Below are 19,390 nucleotides of genomic sequence, written 5' to 3'. Positions count from 1 at the left end.
TCAGCATGACAATGATCCCAAACACACAGCCAGGGCAACAAAGGAGTGGCTTCGTAAGAAGCATTTCAAGGTCCTGGAGTGGCCTAGCCAGTCTCCAGATCTCAACCCCATCTGTGGAGGGAGTTGAAAGTCCGTGTTGCCCAACGACAGTCCCAAAACATCACTGCTCTAGAGGAGATCTGCATGGAGGAATGGGCCAAAATACCAGCAAAAGTGCTTGTGAAGAGTTACAGAAAACGTATTGCCAACAAAGGGTACATAACAAAGTATTAAAATGAACTTTTGGTATTGGACAAATACTTATTTTCCACCATGATTTGCAAATAAATTCTTTAAAAATCAAACTGTGATTTTCTGGGTTTTTTTTTTTTCCCACATTCTGTCTCTCATGGTTGAGTTTTACCTATGTTGACAATTACAGGCCTCTCTAATATTTTCAAGTGGGAGAACTTGCACAATTAGTGGTTGACTAAATACTTATTTGCCCCACTGCATATGCCACATTTGATGGAGATTTTTTTAAAATAAAAGAACAGTCAATATTATATGCTTTCTGTATTGTCCGATATTTCATCTGTTTTGTATACAGAAATACAATATTACCTTTACTCACTTAAATGCAGTACGACACACTGTGATCATCTTTCAATCCAAAGGCGCGCCGGATGGGCAGAAGAGGCGGTGAGAGAAGGCGGGGGGGTCCGCCTGGAGCCGTAGACACTCATATCCCTCCTAGAGAGGAGCGCGGTGCCCCTGCTGCTGATCCAGAATCAGCCATCTACTTGGAGATCCTCTAAAACTCTTCACTGAAGGTTGATGATGACCCCCTGACATTTCTCTGTACTCCATTTTATTTATGTGACAGACGGAAAGCTTTGATGGCTCCTTTGTCTTCTTTGATTTGATCTTGTCTGCTCATGTGCACACAAATGGATTCTTGTGAAGACATTTTATGTTCCTCAGGAGGCGGGCAGACATAAAAATAACTTTATTGGATTTATGACAAAAGTAGATTACATTGATATTGCAGTTTTTTGTTGCTTGAACCAAGACCTTGCACCCTTTTTGTAATAATCGTAGAAAAGTAATGGATGTAATGAGATGTAGTTTAGCTTTAAAATGTCACATAAAAAGATAATTAGTAATACGATAAAAACAAGATTGAGTCATAACTAAGAGAAGCTATAAAAGTTGAATGAAATTTTAAATGGCATGGGAAAAGTTGTCAAAAGTAGGGGAATCATTACAATGATTGTAAGACAGTGATCCCTCATTACTTCGTGCTTCAAACATCGCGCCCTCAGTCCATCGCGGATTTTTTTTCGATGAAAAAAAAATGCTGGATTTTATAGAGTTGTCCCATCCGATCACGTACAGCCTCTCACTCTCCCTCCTAAACTGGTTCTTTCTCACCAGGCAGCTGCAGCTTGTTAATGTAAACGATGAGTGACACGGGAGCTGCTTTGAAGTGGCCAGGCAATTACTTTTCAAAGCCCGCCGTCTTGTTCAACTTTTTAAACGTTGGCTGTAGTCACTGACTCGCTAGGGCAACTCATTGTGTTGTGTCGTGTGCTGTTCCAAGCAGCTTGAGTTGATTTGAAAGGACTTACTCAATGAAGAATTTAATAAAGAATTATACTTTGGGGAAAATCATGTATTATATGTATCTCTGTCCAATGCTAAATCTGAATAAATACTCTGAACACCCCCCCCCCATTTTTTTTTTTTAATATAAATTGGCTACACCTCTACTTCGCGGATTTTGATTATCGGGCGGTGCGGGGGGAGATGGTCCCCATCAACCGTGAAAACGAGGGATCACTACTTGGTTATTTTGAAGCAAGAATTTTTTAGTGTTTAAAATACAAACAAAACAATAAACGGTTTGAAATTTCAGATTTTTCATGACAAAATAACCATGTTTTTTTTTAGTTCACTGCCAATGACAGTGGCAGACAATCAATCCACCTCAACTGGGATGACTGGCATTTAGTCATCATATTTAGCTGCCAGGGACGTCAAAGAATGTCCAATCTAATTTCACAATGGGGGGTGGCTGGCAGCGATCGAAAATTCAATTAATGAAAATGATTCTACATTTAAGCAATTTAATCAAAAGTGACCAGGGAAATAACTGCATTGATTAATAAATAAAAGTATTCTTTCATACTAAAAAATACAGGTGTTTTTTTTACTAATAATTTATTATAACCAGAAAAAGGACAATATTGATTCAGAGATGAAAATCATTGAAAAAATTTTTTACATTTTTTTTTTTTTTTACCAAAATCAATAATACAATATCATTTAAAAACATTTGCTTCAGCTATTTTTGTTATGGGCTGTATACAAACAGCATATGAATATAAAATATGAAGCAATTTTCCAACACAGCTAGAAAATGGTTTACCAGAGAACTGAACTGGCACAAAGTACAATACAGGCACTTTTATTTTTCCAACTCCTATACCTTTTTCCATTTACATGTAGATGACATTTCGATTCTTTGCAGTGACCTCCTTTAACCTTGGTCTATAAAACTCCTGTTTTGCTTCTAGGTCCACTATAATTAAATAAAAACGTTATACTCTTTGAATTCCATGTTTTTATTATATTGTCTAAGCAGTGTTGTTTTCGTCAACGATGACTAAAACGAAAATACCGGTAGTTCGTCAACGAAACATTTTGTCATCACGATGACGAGATGATAATGAGCTAAAATCGTGTATTGGGAGACTAAAATATAACAAGAAAAAGGCCAGTTTTCATCTGCCGAGACGCGAACGAGACAAAAATGCGCAATAATTTCCGTGACATGTTCAGAATGTGGGATAATTTAAGTGTCGTTAACGTGACGTGTAGCATGCAGTGTCCTATCCAATCTCCAGGCTTGCACACATGGTAAGATTTATTTTCTTATCTTGGCCAGAGACAATATACAATGTTGCTTTCGCCTTTCAATGTCTGTGTTGAGTGATTATCACACACTAAATGTAACTCGTCACGTGAGCATTGCATTCGAGTTAGCATTCCTCCTCTTAAACTCTTGGACATTTTTTTTTTACATACAGTACGTGGAGTCCAGGTGAGTATAATTGATTGAAAATAATGTACTATTTCCTGCTGAGTGTGTATTATCACCAGTGTTGGGAGTAACGCCGTAATAAATAACGCCGTTACGTAACGGCGTTATTTTTTTCAGTAACGGGGTAATCTAACTAATTACTTTTTCCGCCGTTACAACGCCGTTACCGTTACTGTCGGTCAAAAGTGGTGCGTTACTTACTCTGAATAAATTGAAGAAATTACCAGCCATGTCGAGTCGACTCTCTGCTCTGTTGATTTGTCATCCAAGACTTGGGGTGCGTTCAGGTTCGAGAATAGCGCACGTACTTCTGACTCCAAGCTGTTTGTCCCTGCTCATTCAATTAGACAATACTTTCCAAAGTTTGGTAACGTTTCTGTGTTTGCTACACTTGATGCTAGCCTCGTTCCCATCTCCTACTGTCAGCCAGCAATAATTCTGCTTCCATCTTGAGGACGGCAGACGCTTTGAAGGTTACGTGAATTGTCGGGAAACGAGCCTACCTGAATGCAGCCCCTCGAGAGATGCGATGGAAGTGATTGTGATTGGCTGAGGGTTAGAGTCATGTGTCGTGGTAAGCCAATCAGAGCCGGTGATTTCACAAGCAAACCGGAACAGCACGTGCGGCAAACACACACACGCAAAACAGATGCACAGGGTCGGGATGGCAGAGCAATCAGAAGAAAATTTGTCCTTTAAGAGGTGGAGATATAGACACTATTTCAAGTTTGTCGAAATTAAAGGAAAGAACCTGCATTTAATGTGTAATTTATGTCCCGGGGCAAAGTTTTTGTCAACATCTGTGGTAAGCAATTCAAATCTGCTGAAGCACCTAACAAGTTAACTACCTGTCTGTTCTTCTCTATTCCACTGACTCGAATACTGCTCAGAAAATTTCAAATTCTTTGACATACAAGTTTTTTTTTAAGTAACTGAAATAGTTACTTTCCCTGGTAACTAGTTACTTTTACTATAGAGTAATTCAGTTACTCAGTTACATTACTCACTACTTCTTCCAAAAAGTAACTAATTACTTTTTTAAAGTAACGTGCCCAACACTGATTATCACCAGGAAGTTGGCGTTGTCCTTGCAGACGCTTCAATATGTGCTAGTCTGTCAATGTCCATTCGCAATTGGTGGAAACCTTTATTTTTTAATTTTACAGACGAAAACATTTTTAGTAAACTTCGACTAAAACTAGACGAAGACAAACACATTTTGAGATGACTAAAATGTGACTAAAAAGTAATAAGTGTTCTCATTCAAAAGACTAAGATGAAATTTAAAAGGACTGCCAAAAACAACACTGTGTCTAAGAAATAAGAAAATAATACTCAACAACTATAGTTCGTCAACATTTTTGTTGTTGTTAGGTTGTTGTTGTTGTTTTTAACTCCAATCTTGATTAGCTATTTAGCCTTACAATGCGTTGTTCATCCATGTAGTGGCAGTAATTAGCATACCGGTCACACGCAATAATATAATACAAGAAGAAGATATACCGCCATCTGATTGGCTAGATTTTCCGGAAAAGGCGTCACAATAACACGCAGCTTTCGGTGGGAAAATGATTTCTCCACTATTTACCGTTCACAATATTCATGAATAATCGACTGTTAAAAGTAAGCAAGTGTGCTAACTGAATGACAATTTAATAGTGAGTTTGCATCCCGTGACATTATTTTTGTTTATCTGGATATAAAAAGTTTACTCTCCCTTTTGTTTGCTAGCATGCTAACTCCATAGTAGGAGACGATTTCCTGCGGTCAAAGTTCTGTTTTCCCACGCGGATGTACATCTGGTGATTAACACTAAACGTTACTACTGTAAAAGGCGTTTATTTGCACGTAGGAGTGGATTTTAAAGTGTCAACAATGCCGGTAATCAAACTCCAGCACGTCGTGTCGTGTAGCACCGAGGACAATGTAAGTAATTCGTCAAGCTTTTGTCGTTGAACCTTCATGTAACTGGTGGAGAGTTGTTTTGTATAAACATGAACATGTCTTCCTCGTGGAAAACAACAGACCCACAAGGCAGATAATTTGCTGAGTGCGGACACGTACAGAAAGTGGAAAGCTGCCCGACCAGGGGAGAAGCAGACTTCAGTGATTCTGCAGGTGGGATATTTGTGCTCCACCTTCTCTTGATGTCTTTGTTTCGTCACTTCCTGCGAATGATATGATTGCCATGGCAATCACCGGCCGGATTATAACGGTACCTCGAGTTGCGAGCAGGAGCTAGAAGAGGAAGAAATGAAAAATTAAAATAAATAACCTTAATCTAATTTTGATTCATTTTCAATAAAGTGCGTACGACAGGAGAAGTCTTAAATAGCATTATTTTTTAAAATTAGAATCATATTTTGAGACGATTCGACTATATATAACCAGTGTTGGGAATAATGCCGTTACGTAACGGCGTTATTTTTTTAGCAACGGGGTAATCTAATTATTTTTTCCGCCGTTACCATTACTGACGGTCAAAAGCGGTGCGTTACTTACTCTGAATAAATTGAAAAAACTACCAGCAGTAGCGAGGCTGCTCTGTTTGTTTGTCATCCAAGACTTTGGGTGCGTTCAGGTTCGAGAATAGCGCACGTGTTTTGTTTTGCGCTTTTTCTTAGCAAAGATATACCACACAGGACGTGCTGGCACTCTGTTTCTTTAGTAGCACATATAACTTCAACATTAACACAAACGTATGGCTCTCGGCAGGCCGTGTCTCTAACTCATTCCCGCATGATGTGAGCAAAACAATATTGGCGCTGTGTGCACTTTAGGGTGCCTTAGATAATTCTGTATCAGAATATTACAGCACGTACTTCTTATGACTCCAGGCTGTTTGTCCCTGCTCATTCAATTAGTGCTTTCCAAAGCTTGCTAACGTTTCTGTGTTTGCTACACCTGAATGCTAGCCTCGTTCCCATCCCCCACTGTCAGCCAGCAAAATTGCTGCTTCCATCCTGAGGACGGCAGACGCTTTGAGGGTGACGGGAGGAGTAGGGGGACGAGGCTACCTGAATGCACCACCTGGATAGATGCGATGGAAGTGATTGTGATTGGCTGAGGGTTAGAGTCATGTGTCATGGTAAGCCAATCAGAGCCGGTGTTTTCACACACAAACCGGAACAGCGCGTGCGGCAAACACACACACGCAAAACAGATGCAGAGGGATATGATGGCAGAGCATTCAGAGGAAAATTTGTCCTTTACGAGGTGGCGATATAAACACTATTTCAAGTCAAAATACTTGAAGTAAAGTAGGCTAGGTCTACTTGACCAGTTGTCTCAGGTTGCGAGAGTTAGATTTTATTGATTAAACTCACTTTATATTGTTTACTGTTGATTGTTATTTTATTATATTGTTTACTGTTTATTTTTGTTGCACTTCAAGTGTAGGATAAATCTGTTGCTGGTGAGGTGCAATAAATATTACAAGGTTCTATAACACAACTACCTGTCTGTTCTTCTCTATTCAACTGACTCGAATACTGCTCAGAAAATTTCAAATTCTTAGACATACAACAACTTCTTTTTAAAGTAATGGAAATAATTACTTTCCCTGGTAACTAGTTACTTTTACTATGGAGTAATTCAGTTATTTAGTTCAGTTTATTGAAGTTTTTTTTTTTTACCTCTTTTAATACACTTCTACATGGGCATCATTAGTTGCACGAAGCACATCAAGACTGTACTCGATTTCTTGCCATGTTTTCTGTAGCATAGCCTCATTAATTGTGGCAATGGCATCAGTGATCCATCGCTTAAGGTCAGTAATGTCCCTTATCTTTGTTTGATACACGATATCTTTAACATAGCCCCATAGAAAGAAGTCCAGTGGAGTGATATCTGGTGAACGTGGCGGCCAAGGAATTGGCCCGTCCCTTCCAATCCACTGGTCTGGAAATGTTTGATTGAGGAACCCACGAACATGCAGCCCCCAATGTGTTGGTGCACCATCTTGCTGAAAAATGATTGTTAAAAGGTCCTTTTAACTGAATACGTGGCACCACAACTGAATAAACTTCAACCAACCATCATTTTACACATTACTGAACTTCAGCGAAGGATTATTGATGCCATTGCCACAACTGATGAGGCTACGCTACAGCGAACATGGCACGAAATCGAGTACCGTCTTGATGTGCTTCGTGCAACTAATGGTGCCCATGTAGAAGTGTATTAAAAAAGGTAAAAAAAAAAAAACTTCAATAAACACTGAATACAAGAGAACAAATCTGAATAAAATATCTGTAATCAATTGCATTTTTAATAAATTTTTTAAATGGTAAAGAGACTTGATGGACACCCTGGATAATTAACCTAAAAGTAAGTCAAAAATACCTTTATTGTACTTTGAATACAAAAGTCACAGAATGTCTTTGTCATGGCGTCAACTGTCAATTCTAATTCACAAACAAGTCTTTGTCACGACAGGAGCTCACAAGCTATTGGTATGTACACTTTCTAAACCTTTCAGCTGCTGTTTACTTCTGTTGGAGCTTTATACTGGTATGATCTGTAAAATCCCTTTTGGTGTAACATCGTTACTCTGCCAATGATTGTAAACTTTTATAGATTTTTGCCTCGGCTAGCAGCGCTAGATGTCAGTGACGTAAGCCGTGCTAGGCATTATGGGATAGAGTGGGGCAAATAAGTATTTAGTCAACCACTAATTGTGCAAGTTCTCCCACCTGAAAATATTAGAGAGGCCTGTAATTGTCAACATAGGTAAACCTCAACCATGAGAGACAGAATGTGGAAAAAAAAACAGAAAATCATGTTGTTTGATTTTTAAAGAATTTATTTGCAAATCATGGTAGAAAAATAGTATTTGGTCAATACCAAAAGTTCATCTCAATACTTTGTTATGTACCCTTTGTTGGCAATAACGGAGGCCAGACGTTTTCTGAAGCTTTTCACACACTGTTGCTGGTATTTTGGCCCATCACTCCATGCAGATCTCCTCTAGAGCGGTGATGTTTTGGGGCTGTCATTGGGCAACACGGACTTTCAACTCCCTGCACAGATTTTCTATGGGGTTGAGATCTGGAGACTGGCTAGGCCACTCCAGGACCTTGAAATGCTTCTTACGAAGCCACTCCTTTGTTGCCCTGGCTGTGTGTTTGGGATCATTGTCATGCTGAAAGACCCAGCCACGTCTCATCTTCAATGCCCTTGCTGGTGGAAGGAGATTTTCACTCCAAATCTCTCGATACATGGCACCTTCATTCTTTCCTCTACACAGATCAGTCGTCCTGGTCCCTTTGCAGAAAAACAGCCCCAAAGCATGATGTTTCCACCCCCACGCTTCACAGTGGGTATGGTGTTCTTCAGATGCAATTCAGTACTCTTTCTCCGCCAAACACAAGAACCTGTATTTCTACCAAAAAGTTCTATTTTGGTTTCATCTGACCATAACACATTCTCCCAGTCCTCTTTTGAATCATTCAAATGCTCTCTAGCGAACCGCAGAAGGGCCTAGACGTGTACTTTCTTCAGCAGGGGGACACGTCTGGCAGTGCAGGATTTGAGTCCCTGGCGGCGCATTGTGTTACTGATAGTAGCCTTTGTTACTGTGGTCCCAGCTCTCTGTAGGTCATTCACTCGGTCCCCATGTGTGGTTCTGGGATTTTTGCTCACCGTACTTCTTATCATTTTGATGCCACAGGGTGAGATCGTGCATGGAGCCCCAGATCAAAGGAGATTATCAGTGGTCTTGTATGTCTTCCACTTTCTAATAATTGCTCCCACAGTTGATTTCTTCACACTAAGCGTTTTACCCATTGCAGATTCATTCTTCCCAGCCTGGTGCAGGTCTACAATTTTGTCTCTGGTGTCCTTCGACAGCTCTTTGATCCTGGCCATAGTGGAGTTTGGAGTGTGACTGACTGAGGTTGAGGACAGGTGTCTTTTATACCGATAATAAGTTAAAACAGGTGCCATTAATACAGGTAACGAGTGGAGCCTCGTTAGACCTTCTTAGAAGAAGTTAGACATCTTTGACAGCCAGAAATCTTGCTTGTTTGTTGGTGACCAAATACTTATTTTTCACTGTAATTTGGAAATAAATTCTTTAAAAATCAAACAATGTGATTTTCTGTTTTTTTTCCACATTCTGTCTCATGGTTGAGGTTTACCCATGTTGACAATTATAGGCCTCTCTAATCTTTTCAAGTGGGAGAACTTGCACAATTGGTGGTTGACTAAATACCTATTTGCCCCACTGTATACACAAAAATTGTATGTTAAAAATGGGGGGGTGAAGCTACTCCGCGGTTTTCACTTCATGCGGTTAGTTCTACTCCCCATTAACATCGATAAGTGATGGATCATTGCACCCTAAAATGACAAATATAAGTAAATTACCTTTAATATTAATCATGTTTTTGTGTCACAATAACTAGGAAACTGATAAATATCAGTGTATAACACTTAATGAATCTGTTCATATTTTCAAATGTCCAGTTGTTTGTACAACATTCCGAGTAGATCACTATAGAATTTTCCCACCGCTTTGTTTTTGAACCTGTAGATGCTTGCATGTATTGTGCACAAATGGAGGGAGAATGTATTTTATTTCATGTAAAGTCGCTAAGTGTTACATTATATGTGTAAAAAACATTTTCTTCAAAGCGAAAAGAAAGAAAATTTCACATTTCACATGGTGAATTAAACCCTTGTGGTCAAATGACATTCCTTTTTGTGCTCGTCGCTCCATCTCAAAAGCTCACTCACAGAATATTAACTTTTTTACATTTACCTCAACTAGCTTTCACAGTTGACCATGAATTATAACAATGGAAAGATCTCACTTTTGTCCCATCCTAAGAGACCCTGAAACCCAAAGAAATAAGACTTGTTTCTACTTTAACGCCAGATAAAAACGGCTGTAATTTTTTTCTGCACTTGAATGAATGAATGAATACGGTGACCTTTTGTACATGGATGCAGCTTCTCATTGTCTGCATATCTTACAAGGCATATTACGATGTACTTGCTTTTGATCACAAATTGTAAAGCCTAAACACATCACTGCTAATCATACACCAAGGTTGGCTGCTCTTAGCCTGGCAAACAAAGTATCTGTTTATCCACAAGGCAACTTTATAAAAAGTCATCATTCAAGTGATATTTTCTGTTCTTTTCTTTTGAATGAATCAAAGTACATTAATAGTGTGATTTTCTATTCATTTTTTCTAGCCAGTTTGTAAGGTTTTTAATGTGATAGACCTCCCAATCAGTGTGATGTCAATGGCACTGAAAATCCGCATTCTCAGACAAATTTGCTTTTGTGTTAAATTTCACCTTTTCCCTCTCTTCTCTCACTTCTGCCATCCCTAGTTTGAGAAAGAGGAGCAAGTGCACAGCATCGACATTGGTAATGAAGGCTCAGCGTTCGTCGAGGTTCTGGTGGGGAACTCTTCCTCCGTCCGAGACCAGGACTACGAGGTAGCCACTTAAATGGCATCCCTTCCCACACTTGTTGGTAGAGGTGGGAATCTTTGGGCACCTAACGATTCGATTACAATTACGATTCAGAGACTTTGATTCGATTATAAATCGATTATTGATGCCCCCGTCCCCCCAATTTAAAATTTTTTTTTTTTATGTTTTGTATATTTGTTCCAAAATTGTTCAAAAATCCTCTCAGGCTAAATAAACCAAACTGCTATTTTAGTATCAAGTTACCGGTTAAAAACAATAAATAAAATACTCAAGTCCCCATTCTGTATCAGCAGCTTTAAACTACATACAATTAATTTAGAATCAACCGTTAAAGTTGTTAAAATTGCGACCGTTATTCCATAATTTCCCTCATGTCTACTTTCGACATGTGAAAGTTTTAAAACGGTTTCATCATTTAAAGATAGATTCAAGTCAAGATTTTGCCGATTTAGGAGTATTTTAGATAAAAAGTAATTAGGTTCTCTACAACAGAGCCTTCTAGAGAAGTCTACTGCTTTAAGATGGCGCCTGTTTACTAGCGCGGGAAAGTCTGTCATTTCACATCTAGTCTAGATATATGTGATATCTACCATAGCCGTATGTTGCCGTATGTTTGTAGCAACTAGCAAATGGACGCTGTTTGTAGCGGCTGACGGCCGCAGTCAGGTATTATTGTGTTTTTTTTTTTACCTAGCGGCATTAGCTGCACATGATATTTACTCTCGATCCGTTCCTCATTGCATCCCGAAGACCGCGCTGACTGCGTTTTATTTCCACTTTACCTGGTATAATTCTATAATCGGAATTTGGATGTTTGTGAATCGTTCTCGAATCTTCCACGGCCGAATCGCGAATAATCTAAGAACCGGAAATTTTGACCGCCTCTACTTGTTGGCTAATCTCAGTCTATAAATGGTGGAAAATGAACCAAAAAAATCCCCTCAAACCAAAGTAGTTTTACATTGATAAAATTTTACTTGGGTAAAATTACTGGTGTAAAAAAAAATCTGCAGTGCTGAGTTGTTCAGACTGAGAAGCATCTTGTCCGCATCTGATATGAATCTACCTCCCGTATATGGTTTCAATCTGTCTGTGATTGTTCAAACTGCAAGAGGGCCATCCAGTTTCAATCTGGATGGGCTAAAAATCGAGTCTGAACAAGGCCTATGTAAGTTTTCAAGTCAATTTTCAGTGAGTTACTTTTTGTTTTTTTGTACCCTGCTGGCTTAAAATATTGGCACCCCTGCAATTCTGTCATATAATGCTCAAATTTTCCCAGAAAATGATTGTGATTACAAATGCTTTGGTAATAATATCTTCATTTATTTTGCTTGCAATGAAAAAACACAAAAGACAATGGGGGGAAAAAATGAAATCATTATCATTTTACACAAAACTCCAAAAATGGGCCAGACAAAAGTATTGGCACCCTTTGAAAAATAATGTGATGCTTCTCTAATTTGTGTTATTAACAGCACCTGTTATTTACCTGTGGCACATAACAGGTGGTGGCAATAACTAAATCACTTGCACTAAATCACTAAACACTTGCAGCCAGTTAAAATGGATTAAAGTGGACTCAACCTGTGTCCTTGTGTGTACCACATTGAGTATAGAGAAATGAAAGAAGGCCAAAGAACTGTCTGAGGACTGGAGAACCAAAATTGTGAGGAAGCATGGGCAATCTCAAGGCTACAAGTCCATCTCCAAAGACCTGAATGTTCCTGTGTCTACCGTGCGCAATGTCATCAATAAGTGTACCCTCCCTATATGTGGACGGAAAAGAAAAATTGAATAGAGATTTCAACGAAAGATTGTGCGGATGGTGGATAAAGAACCTCTACAAACAAGTTCAAGCTGTCCTGCGGTCCGAGGGTACAACAGTGTCAACCCGTACTATCCGTCGGCATCTGAATGAAAAGGGACTCTGTGGTAGGATACCTAGGAACAGAGACATAAACAAGCCAGGCTGGAGTTTTCCAAAACTTACCTGAGAATGCCAAAAAGACATAAGTAGAGCTTTTTGGGAAAAGGCATCAACAGAATTTACATGGGGGAAAAAATGAGGCCTTCAAAGAAAAGATGTTTTTGTTTGCTTTGCTGCCTCTGGCACTGCACTGGACTGCTTGACCTTGTGCATGGCTGTCTGAAGACTACCAACAAATTTTGCAGCATAATGTAGGGCCCAGTGTGAGAAAGCTGGGTCTCCCTCAGAGGTCAAGGGAAAGAACTAGAAAATGGTATGAGAGAAAGCACTGGAGACTTCTAAAGTGGCCAGCAATGAATCCAGACCTGAATCCCATGGACACCTGTGGAGAGATCTGAAAATGGCAGGTTGGAGAAGGCCCCCTTCAAATTTCAGAGACCTGGAGCAGTTGGCCAAAGAAGAATGGTTAAAATTCCAGCAGTGCATTGTAAGAAACTCATTGATGGATAGCGCAAGCAGTTGTTCGCAGTTGTCTAATGGTTGTGCTACCAAGTATTCGGGTGAGGTTGCCAATAGTTTTTTCTGGCCAATTTTTGGAGTTTTGTGTAAAATGGTAATGATTTTTTTTTTTTTTTTTTTTTTCATTCTCTTTTGTGCTTTTTCTTTGCAAGCAAAATAAATGACGACATGACTACCAAAGATTTTGTAATTGCAATCATTTTCTGGGAGTAATTTAGCATTATCTGACAGGATTGCAAGGGTTCCAATACTTTTCGCCAGCAGTGTATGTCTTTAGTGGGGTTTGTCAAATGTATAAAAAATACTGATATTAAAATGTTTTATCGGGATACAATATTTGTTTGCAAAAGTAATGATAGTGACATATTTGTTGTTGAATGATTAAAGGTCACAAGAAATTTGGTGTCATGGGGTGAATTTGATTTAGCAGTATTCTTGATAGTAATGGAGAGTATTTTTACATTTTTCATGTAAACTGACTGCTATCGATGGCGCTAGACGTCCCACCCATTTGAAGTGGGAGGAGTGGCAGCAAATGAACGCTGCCACCCTCCCAGTTCAAATGGATGGGACAGCTACTCGTGATAATTTAAATTGTTTTAATTTAGTTTTTAAGAACTACATTATAAATAGTCTATCACTCATGTAATTAGTTTTTAATGTGGCTTAAAGTTACGGTATGTTGAATTCAAGTGCAAGTTACAAAAAATACTCTGTTACAGTCATGAAAGTTAATGTACCTTGTGCTTTCCACCCCTTCATTCATTCAACCTTTTCAGGTGCTGCTGGTCACGTCATCCTTTATGTCGCCCACGGAAAGCCGCAACGGCACGAATATGAGCAAGGTACGCTTCTTCGGACCCGGACAACTGCAGAAGAGTACGGCACAGGAGAAGTGGGACCGTGTGAAAATTGTCTGCAGCCAGCCTTACAGTAAAGTAAGGATCTCAACATGCAGTTATTTGTCATACCAGGTTGTTAAGCAGTGTCTGACCAAGCCATGGTCGCAATTAATTCCACATTCAAGTGAGTATGCAGTAGAGGTGTGCAAAATTTCCGATTCTTAGATTATTCGCGATTCGACAGTGGAAGATTCGAGAACAATTCACAAACATCCAAATTCCGATTATTGAAATATGCCAAGTAAAGAGGAAGTACAACACACTCAGCGCGCCGTGCGCTCTTCGGTACGCAATGAGGAAGAACGGAGCGAGAGTAGCTAAACATCATGCTTCTCATTATCCGGCCCCTCGGGTAATGCCAATGCTCAACTCACGGCTCTAGCTCAACTCATGCCACGAGATAAAAAAACACAACAACATACCTGACTGCTGCCGAAAAGCTGCTACAAGTACATCCACATAATGGATAATAGATATCATTTATATCGGGCTAGATGCACCATTGATTCGGTAGCGTTGCAGCACATCTACAAAAAGCTAGATGCGGGCTTTAGTAAACGGCCGCCATCTTAAAGCAGTACACTTCCCTGCAAGGCTGCTGTAGCGAACCTTCCAAGCAAACCTAATTACCTTTTTATCTAAAATACTCCTAAATCGGTAAAATATTGACTTGAATCTATCTTTAAAATAGTTTTAAAAGTTTCACATGCCGAAAGTAGACAAAAGGGAAATTATGGAATAACAGGAGCAATTTTAACAACTTTAACAGTTGATTGACAACATTAAATTAATTGAATGTAGTTTAAAGCTGCTGATACAGAATGGGGACTGGAGTTTTTTTATTTACTGTTATTTTTGTATATTTGTTTACTGCTATATGTTAACTTGATACTGAAATAGTAGTTTGGTTTAGCCTGAGAGTATTTTTGAACTATTTTGGAACTAATGTACAAAACATTAAAAAAAAAAAAAAAAAAAAAGGAGGGGGGTGCATCAATAATCGTTTTATAATCGAATCGGAGCCTCTGAATCGTAATCGAATCGTTAGGTGCCCAAAGATTCCCAGCTCTAGTATGCAGTAATTTAGTATTAAATGGACTATACGGGATTTTTAGAGTTAATTTATCATACTTTTTTACTCCATGCATGTACCAACAATGCCCTGATGAGTACGCAGAGGTCTTACATTTTAACTAAGATTCCTGTAAAAAAGCCTTCTTGCATACCTTCAATAGGGAGTAGTCTTTCCTTGGCAAAAGCACTTTTCTAACCCAAGTTTTATACCCACAGAAGACTTGCTACTCAGTGTTTTGTACATTTCTGGGTTTGATTTGGTGGGCCAAACACTCACGTCTTTATGTTCGTGCTCATACAAGCATACACTCCATGCACAAGCTGTAGTTATGCTTTAGGGCAGAGGTGACAATAGCGAGTAAAAAAGTGACGAACTCCGTATAGTGTCTCTTGGCGAACACACGCTTGTTCGCGTCCCCGTGACAGCAGGGCTGTTTCAGCGAGCCTCTGCCTAGTCTCCACTTGTGAAAAACACTTTTCTAACCCACTTTTTAAACCCACGTAAGACTTGCTACTTAGTATTTTTATTTTCTGGTGCTGATTTGATGGGCCAAACACTCATGTCTTTATGTTCGTACTCGTACAAGCATACATGCCATACACATGCTGCAGTTATGCTGTAGGCCAGAGGTGGCAATAGCGAGTAAAAAAGTGATGAACTCCGTATGGTCCCTTTAAAGAAAAAAAAAAAAAGTATTCTGTATATGCTGGTATCGATGCAAATACAGATACCACACAGCTGTATTGTGGAATCGGTGCAGGATCCAAATATTGATATTATCGTAACACTCCTGATATATGAAATGCCTCTTTTAGAACATAGCATATGGCCTCGCCTTCATCAAGTTCCACTCGCCTCCAGACAAAAATGACCCTCCAGTGACATCACCAGTAAGACATTCACCATTTGTTTGATTGTTTTATTTTTTGCTTTCTGTGTTTCTTTAACATAATTAATTGGTTTCCTTTCTTGCCCGATGAGCAGAAGTTGACCAAGCTGGGTCAATTCCGGGTGAAAGACGACGCTCCCACTTCAGGCTCCAACATCCAACCCGGCAGTCTTTTCTTCAGCGCCAAGTCCAGTACTTCCCCCAAAGGTAAATGTGTTGAAAAGCTGGCTCGGGGCTCTGCAAGCTGCGGTTCCAGAGTCATATGTGACTCTTTATGACTTTGAAAAACAATAAGTATTTGATTTGAATAATGTTCATTTTGAAAATGATAGTTTTAAGAAAATAAAAAAGTTATATCACTCTATATATACTTCGCAAGCACCATCGGTATGCAGCACCTGATTGATTTGTTCATCCGACTTGTTTTCCTCATGTAGCTTCACCACAGAGTAACAAGTTGAGCTACGCTGCTGCCACTCTGCAAGCCGCCGGCCCAGCTGCCACAGCAACCACCCCTTCATCATCTTCCGCTTCACCACAGGTACTAAACATCATTCTCCATTTTGGGACACATGGCGGTCGTGACAAGCTTTCTAAGCGTGCACTTCAATGAACTTCATTTTTGTAAAGTTTTGTCGATGGTGGTGACGCATTAATATTTGATTAACTCATCGGCTGCCATTGCCGGTGATAGAACTGGTTTCACATTGACCACAAGGTCATGTTGGCATATTAACATTTACAACACTGAAATTAAGGGAAACATCAACAACCTTCATACTGTTCTAACGGGCTTAATGTTGTTTAAAAAATTAATTCATTGGTTAAGGTAGGAGGACCAGTTAAATATATACACAGTTAAATGAAAATAAATATGTAATTGAAATATTATTATTTCAATATTTGTTTAAATTGTTTTTTCAATTTTAATATGTTTAGTTCGATATTTATATCAACATTTTTTATTTTCATAAGGATTTATTTCAACATTTACATTAGGTGTTTGTTTCAAAATTTTAATCTATTTTTTTCATTTTAATTTGATTTTTTATTCAATTTTTTCAAATTTTATTTCAAGATTTATTTCCTTCATTTTAACATTTACAGTGGGGCAAATACATATTTAGTCAACCACCAATTGTGAAAGTTCTCCTACTTGAAAAGATTAGAGAGGCCTGTAATTATCAACATGGGTAAACCTCAACCATGAGAGACAGAATGTGGGGGGAAAAAATCCAGAAAATCACATTGCTTGATTTTTAAAGAATCCATCCATCCATCATGTATTTCCAAATTAGAGTGGAAAATAAGTATTTGGTCACCTACAAAAAAGCAAGATTTCTGGCTAACTTCTAACTTCTTCTAACAAGGTCTAACGCGGCTCCACTCGTTACCTGTATTAATGGCACCTGTTTTAACTCATTATCGGTATAAAAGACACCTGTCCACAATATCAGTCAGTCAGACTCCAAACTCCACTATTGCCAAGACCAAAGAGCTGTCGAAGGACTCCAGAGACAAAATTGTAGACCTGCACCAGGCTAGAAAGACTGAATCTGCAATAGGTAAAACGCTTGGTGTAAAGAAATCAAGTGTGGGAGCAATTATTAGAAAATGGAAGACATACAAGACCACTGATAATCTCCCTCGATCTGGGGCTCCTTGCAATATCTCACCCCGTGGCGTCAAAATGATAACAAGAACGGTGAGCAAAAATCCCAGAACCACACGGGGGGGACCTAGTGAATGACCCACAGAGAGCTGGGACCACAGTAACAAAGGCTACTGTCAGTAACACAATGCGCCGCTAGGGACTCAAATCCTGCACTGCCAGACGTGTCCCCCTGCTGAAGCCAATACACGTCCAGGCCCGTCTGCGGTCCGCTAGAGAGCATTTGGATGATCCAGAAGAGGACTGGGAAAATGTGTTATGGTCAGATGAAAACAAAATAGAACTTTTTGGTAGAAACACACGTTCTCTTGTATGGAGGAGAAAGAATACTGAATTGCATCGGAAGAACACCATACCCACTTTGAAGCATGGGGGTGGAAACATCATGCTTTGGGGCTGTTTTTCTGCAAAGGGACCAGGACGACTGATCTGTGTAAAGGAAAGAATGAATGGGGCCATGTATCGAGAGATTTTGAGTGAAAATCTCCTTTTCATCAGCAAGGGCATTGAAGATAAGACGTGGCTGGGTCTTTCAGCATGACAATGATCCCAAACACACAGTCGGGGCAACAAAGGAGTGGCTTCGTAAGAAGCATTTCAAGGTCCTGGAGTGGCCAAGCCAGTCTCCAGATCTCAACCCCACAGAAAATCTGTGGAGGGAGTTGAAAGTCCGTGCTGCCCAGTGACAGTCCCAAAACATCACTGCTCTAGAGGAGATCTGCATGGAGGAATGGGCCAAAATACCAGCAACAGTGTGTGAAAAGCATGTGAAGAGTTACAGAAAACGTTTGGCCTCTGTTAATGCCAACAAAGGGTACATAAACATGTATTGAGAATTTTAGATGAACTTTTGATATTGACCAGATACTTATTTTCCACCATGATTTGGAAATAAATTCTTTAAAAATCAAACAATATGATTTTTTTTTTTTTTTTTTCCACATTCTGTCTCTCATGGTTGAGGTTTACCCATGTTGACAATTACAGGCCTCTCTAATATTTTCAAGTGGGAGAACTTGCACAATTAGTGGTTGACTAAATACTTATTTGCCCCACTGTATTTCAATATTTATTTATCTAATCTTTTATTTTAACATTGGTTTATTTCCAATTTTCTGTATTTCATTTTTATTCATTTTCATTTGTACTTTTCAATATTTTCATTTTAATTTATTTCAACATGCATTTCATGTCGATATTTATTTCATTATTTCAACTTTTTAGTATTTATTTCAATTTAATTTTTTTTTAATTCTTTAAAGTTTTTATTTTTTTCAACCACATTTATTTAACTTTTTAAATGTCATCATTGACAGTGAAAGGCATAATTACTACCTTGACATTAAGTTTTCCAGCACATAATTGACAACTAGGTGCGACAAATTTCCAAAAGCTAAAGAAGCCACTAAATTGCGTGTACGAATGCTATCATTTCAAATTTAAAAGCATAGCCGCAATTTCAGCACTTATTAATGTCTGTCATGTGGACGGTAATTATTTAAATTAGCCCCAAAAGTACAGACTGTTTCACAGATGCATTTTCAAAATTAGACAGATTGCATAAGATTCGCTTGCTTGTTTAATTTCACACTTGATGGGAAGCCAGGCACTCCAGAGACCAACTATTTGTATACGAACAATAAAAAGTCAATTTTCCATTAGCGTCTCGTTCAAGCTTTTCCTACAATAATGGAATCATGTCGATTTTCGATTAGTAGTTGCTTGGCAACTCCAAAATCGTCACTGGCAGTGACAAAAACGTGTCCGACTGGTTTTGTTGTGATTTTTCTTTCAAATTGATGACGCTCAGCAGCATTTGGGATGCTTTTTTTTGTTTTGTTTGAGCATCATCATCAAGCGTATTGAACAGAC

General features: G+C 38.9%; 2 protein-coding genes across 7 annotated transcripts in view; both read left to right on the top strand.

The window, feature by feature from the left end:
• Nucleotides 1-2,552, top strand: part of LOC130915406 (sialoadhesin) — a 32,078-nt gene extending 29,526 nt beyond the window's left edge. For all 4 annotated transcript variants that reach the window (XM_057835400.1, XM_057835401.1, XM_057835397.1 and 1 more), the window contains one exon: nucleotides 657-2,552. In XM_057835400.1, coding sequence (XP_057691383.1) covers nucleotides 657-797 — 141 coding nt within the window. In that variant the 3' untranslated portion in view covers nucleotides 798-2,552. The remainder of the gene's footprint in view (nucleotides 1-656) is intronic.
• Nucleotides 2,553-4,618: 2,066 nt separating this feature from the next.
• Nucleotides 4,619-19,390, top strand: part of xrcc1 (X-ray repair complementing defective repair in Chinese hamster cells 1) — a 60,471-nt gene continuing 45,699 nt past the window's right edge. The window contains exons 1-8 of one of the 3 annotated variants that reach the window (XM_057834978.1): nucleotides 4,621-4,708; nucleotides 4,938-5,011; nucleotides 5,111-5,203; nucleotides 10,430-10,537; nucleotides 13,760-13,918; nucleotides 15,773-15,847; nucleotides 15,942-16,053; nucleotides 16,284-16,387. In XM_057834978.1, the coding sequence (XP_057690961.1) occupies nucleotides 4,961-5,011; nucleotides 5,111-5,203; nucleotides 10,430-10,537; nucleotides 13,760-13,918; nucleotides 15,773-15,847; nucleotides 15,942-16,053; nucleotides 16,284-16,387 (702 nt within the window). In that variant the 5' untranslated portion in view covers nucleotides 4,621-4,708; nucleotides 4,938-4,960. Of the gene's footprint in view, nucleotides 5,012-5,110; nucleotides 5,204-10,429; nucleotides 10,538-13,759; nucleotides 13,919-15,772; nucleotides 15,848-15,941; nucleotides 16,054-16,283; nucleotides 16,388-19,390 lie in introns of all 3 variants that reach the window. The other 2 variants (XM_057834979.1, XM_057834977.1) reach the window with 2 other exon arrangements.

The sequence above is a fragment of the Corythoichthys intestinalis genome, chromosome 4 (assembly GCF_030265065.1).
Source record: "Corythoichthys intestinalis isolate RoL2023-P3 chromosome 4, ASM3026506v1, whole genome shotgun sequence".
Taxonomy (NCBI): Eukaryota; Metazoa; Chordata; class Actinopteri; order Syngnathiformes; family Syngnathidae; genus Corythoichthys; species Corythoichthys intestinalis.
Note: the sequence above shows the minus strand (reverse complement) of the source record. Positions and strands in the feature narration are given on the sequence as shown.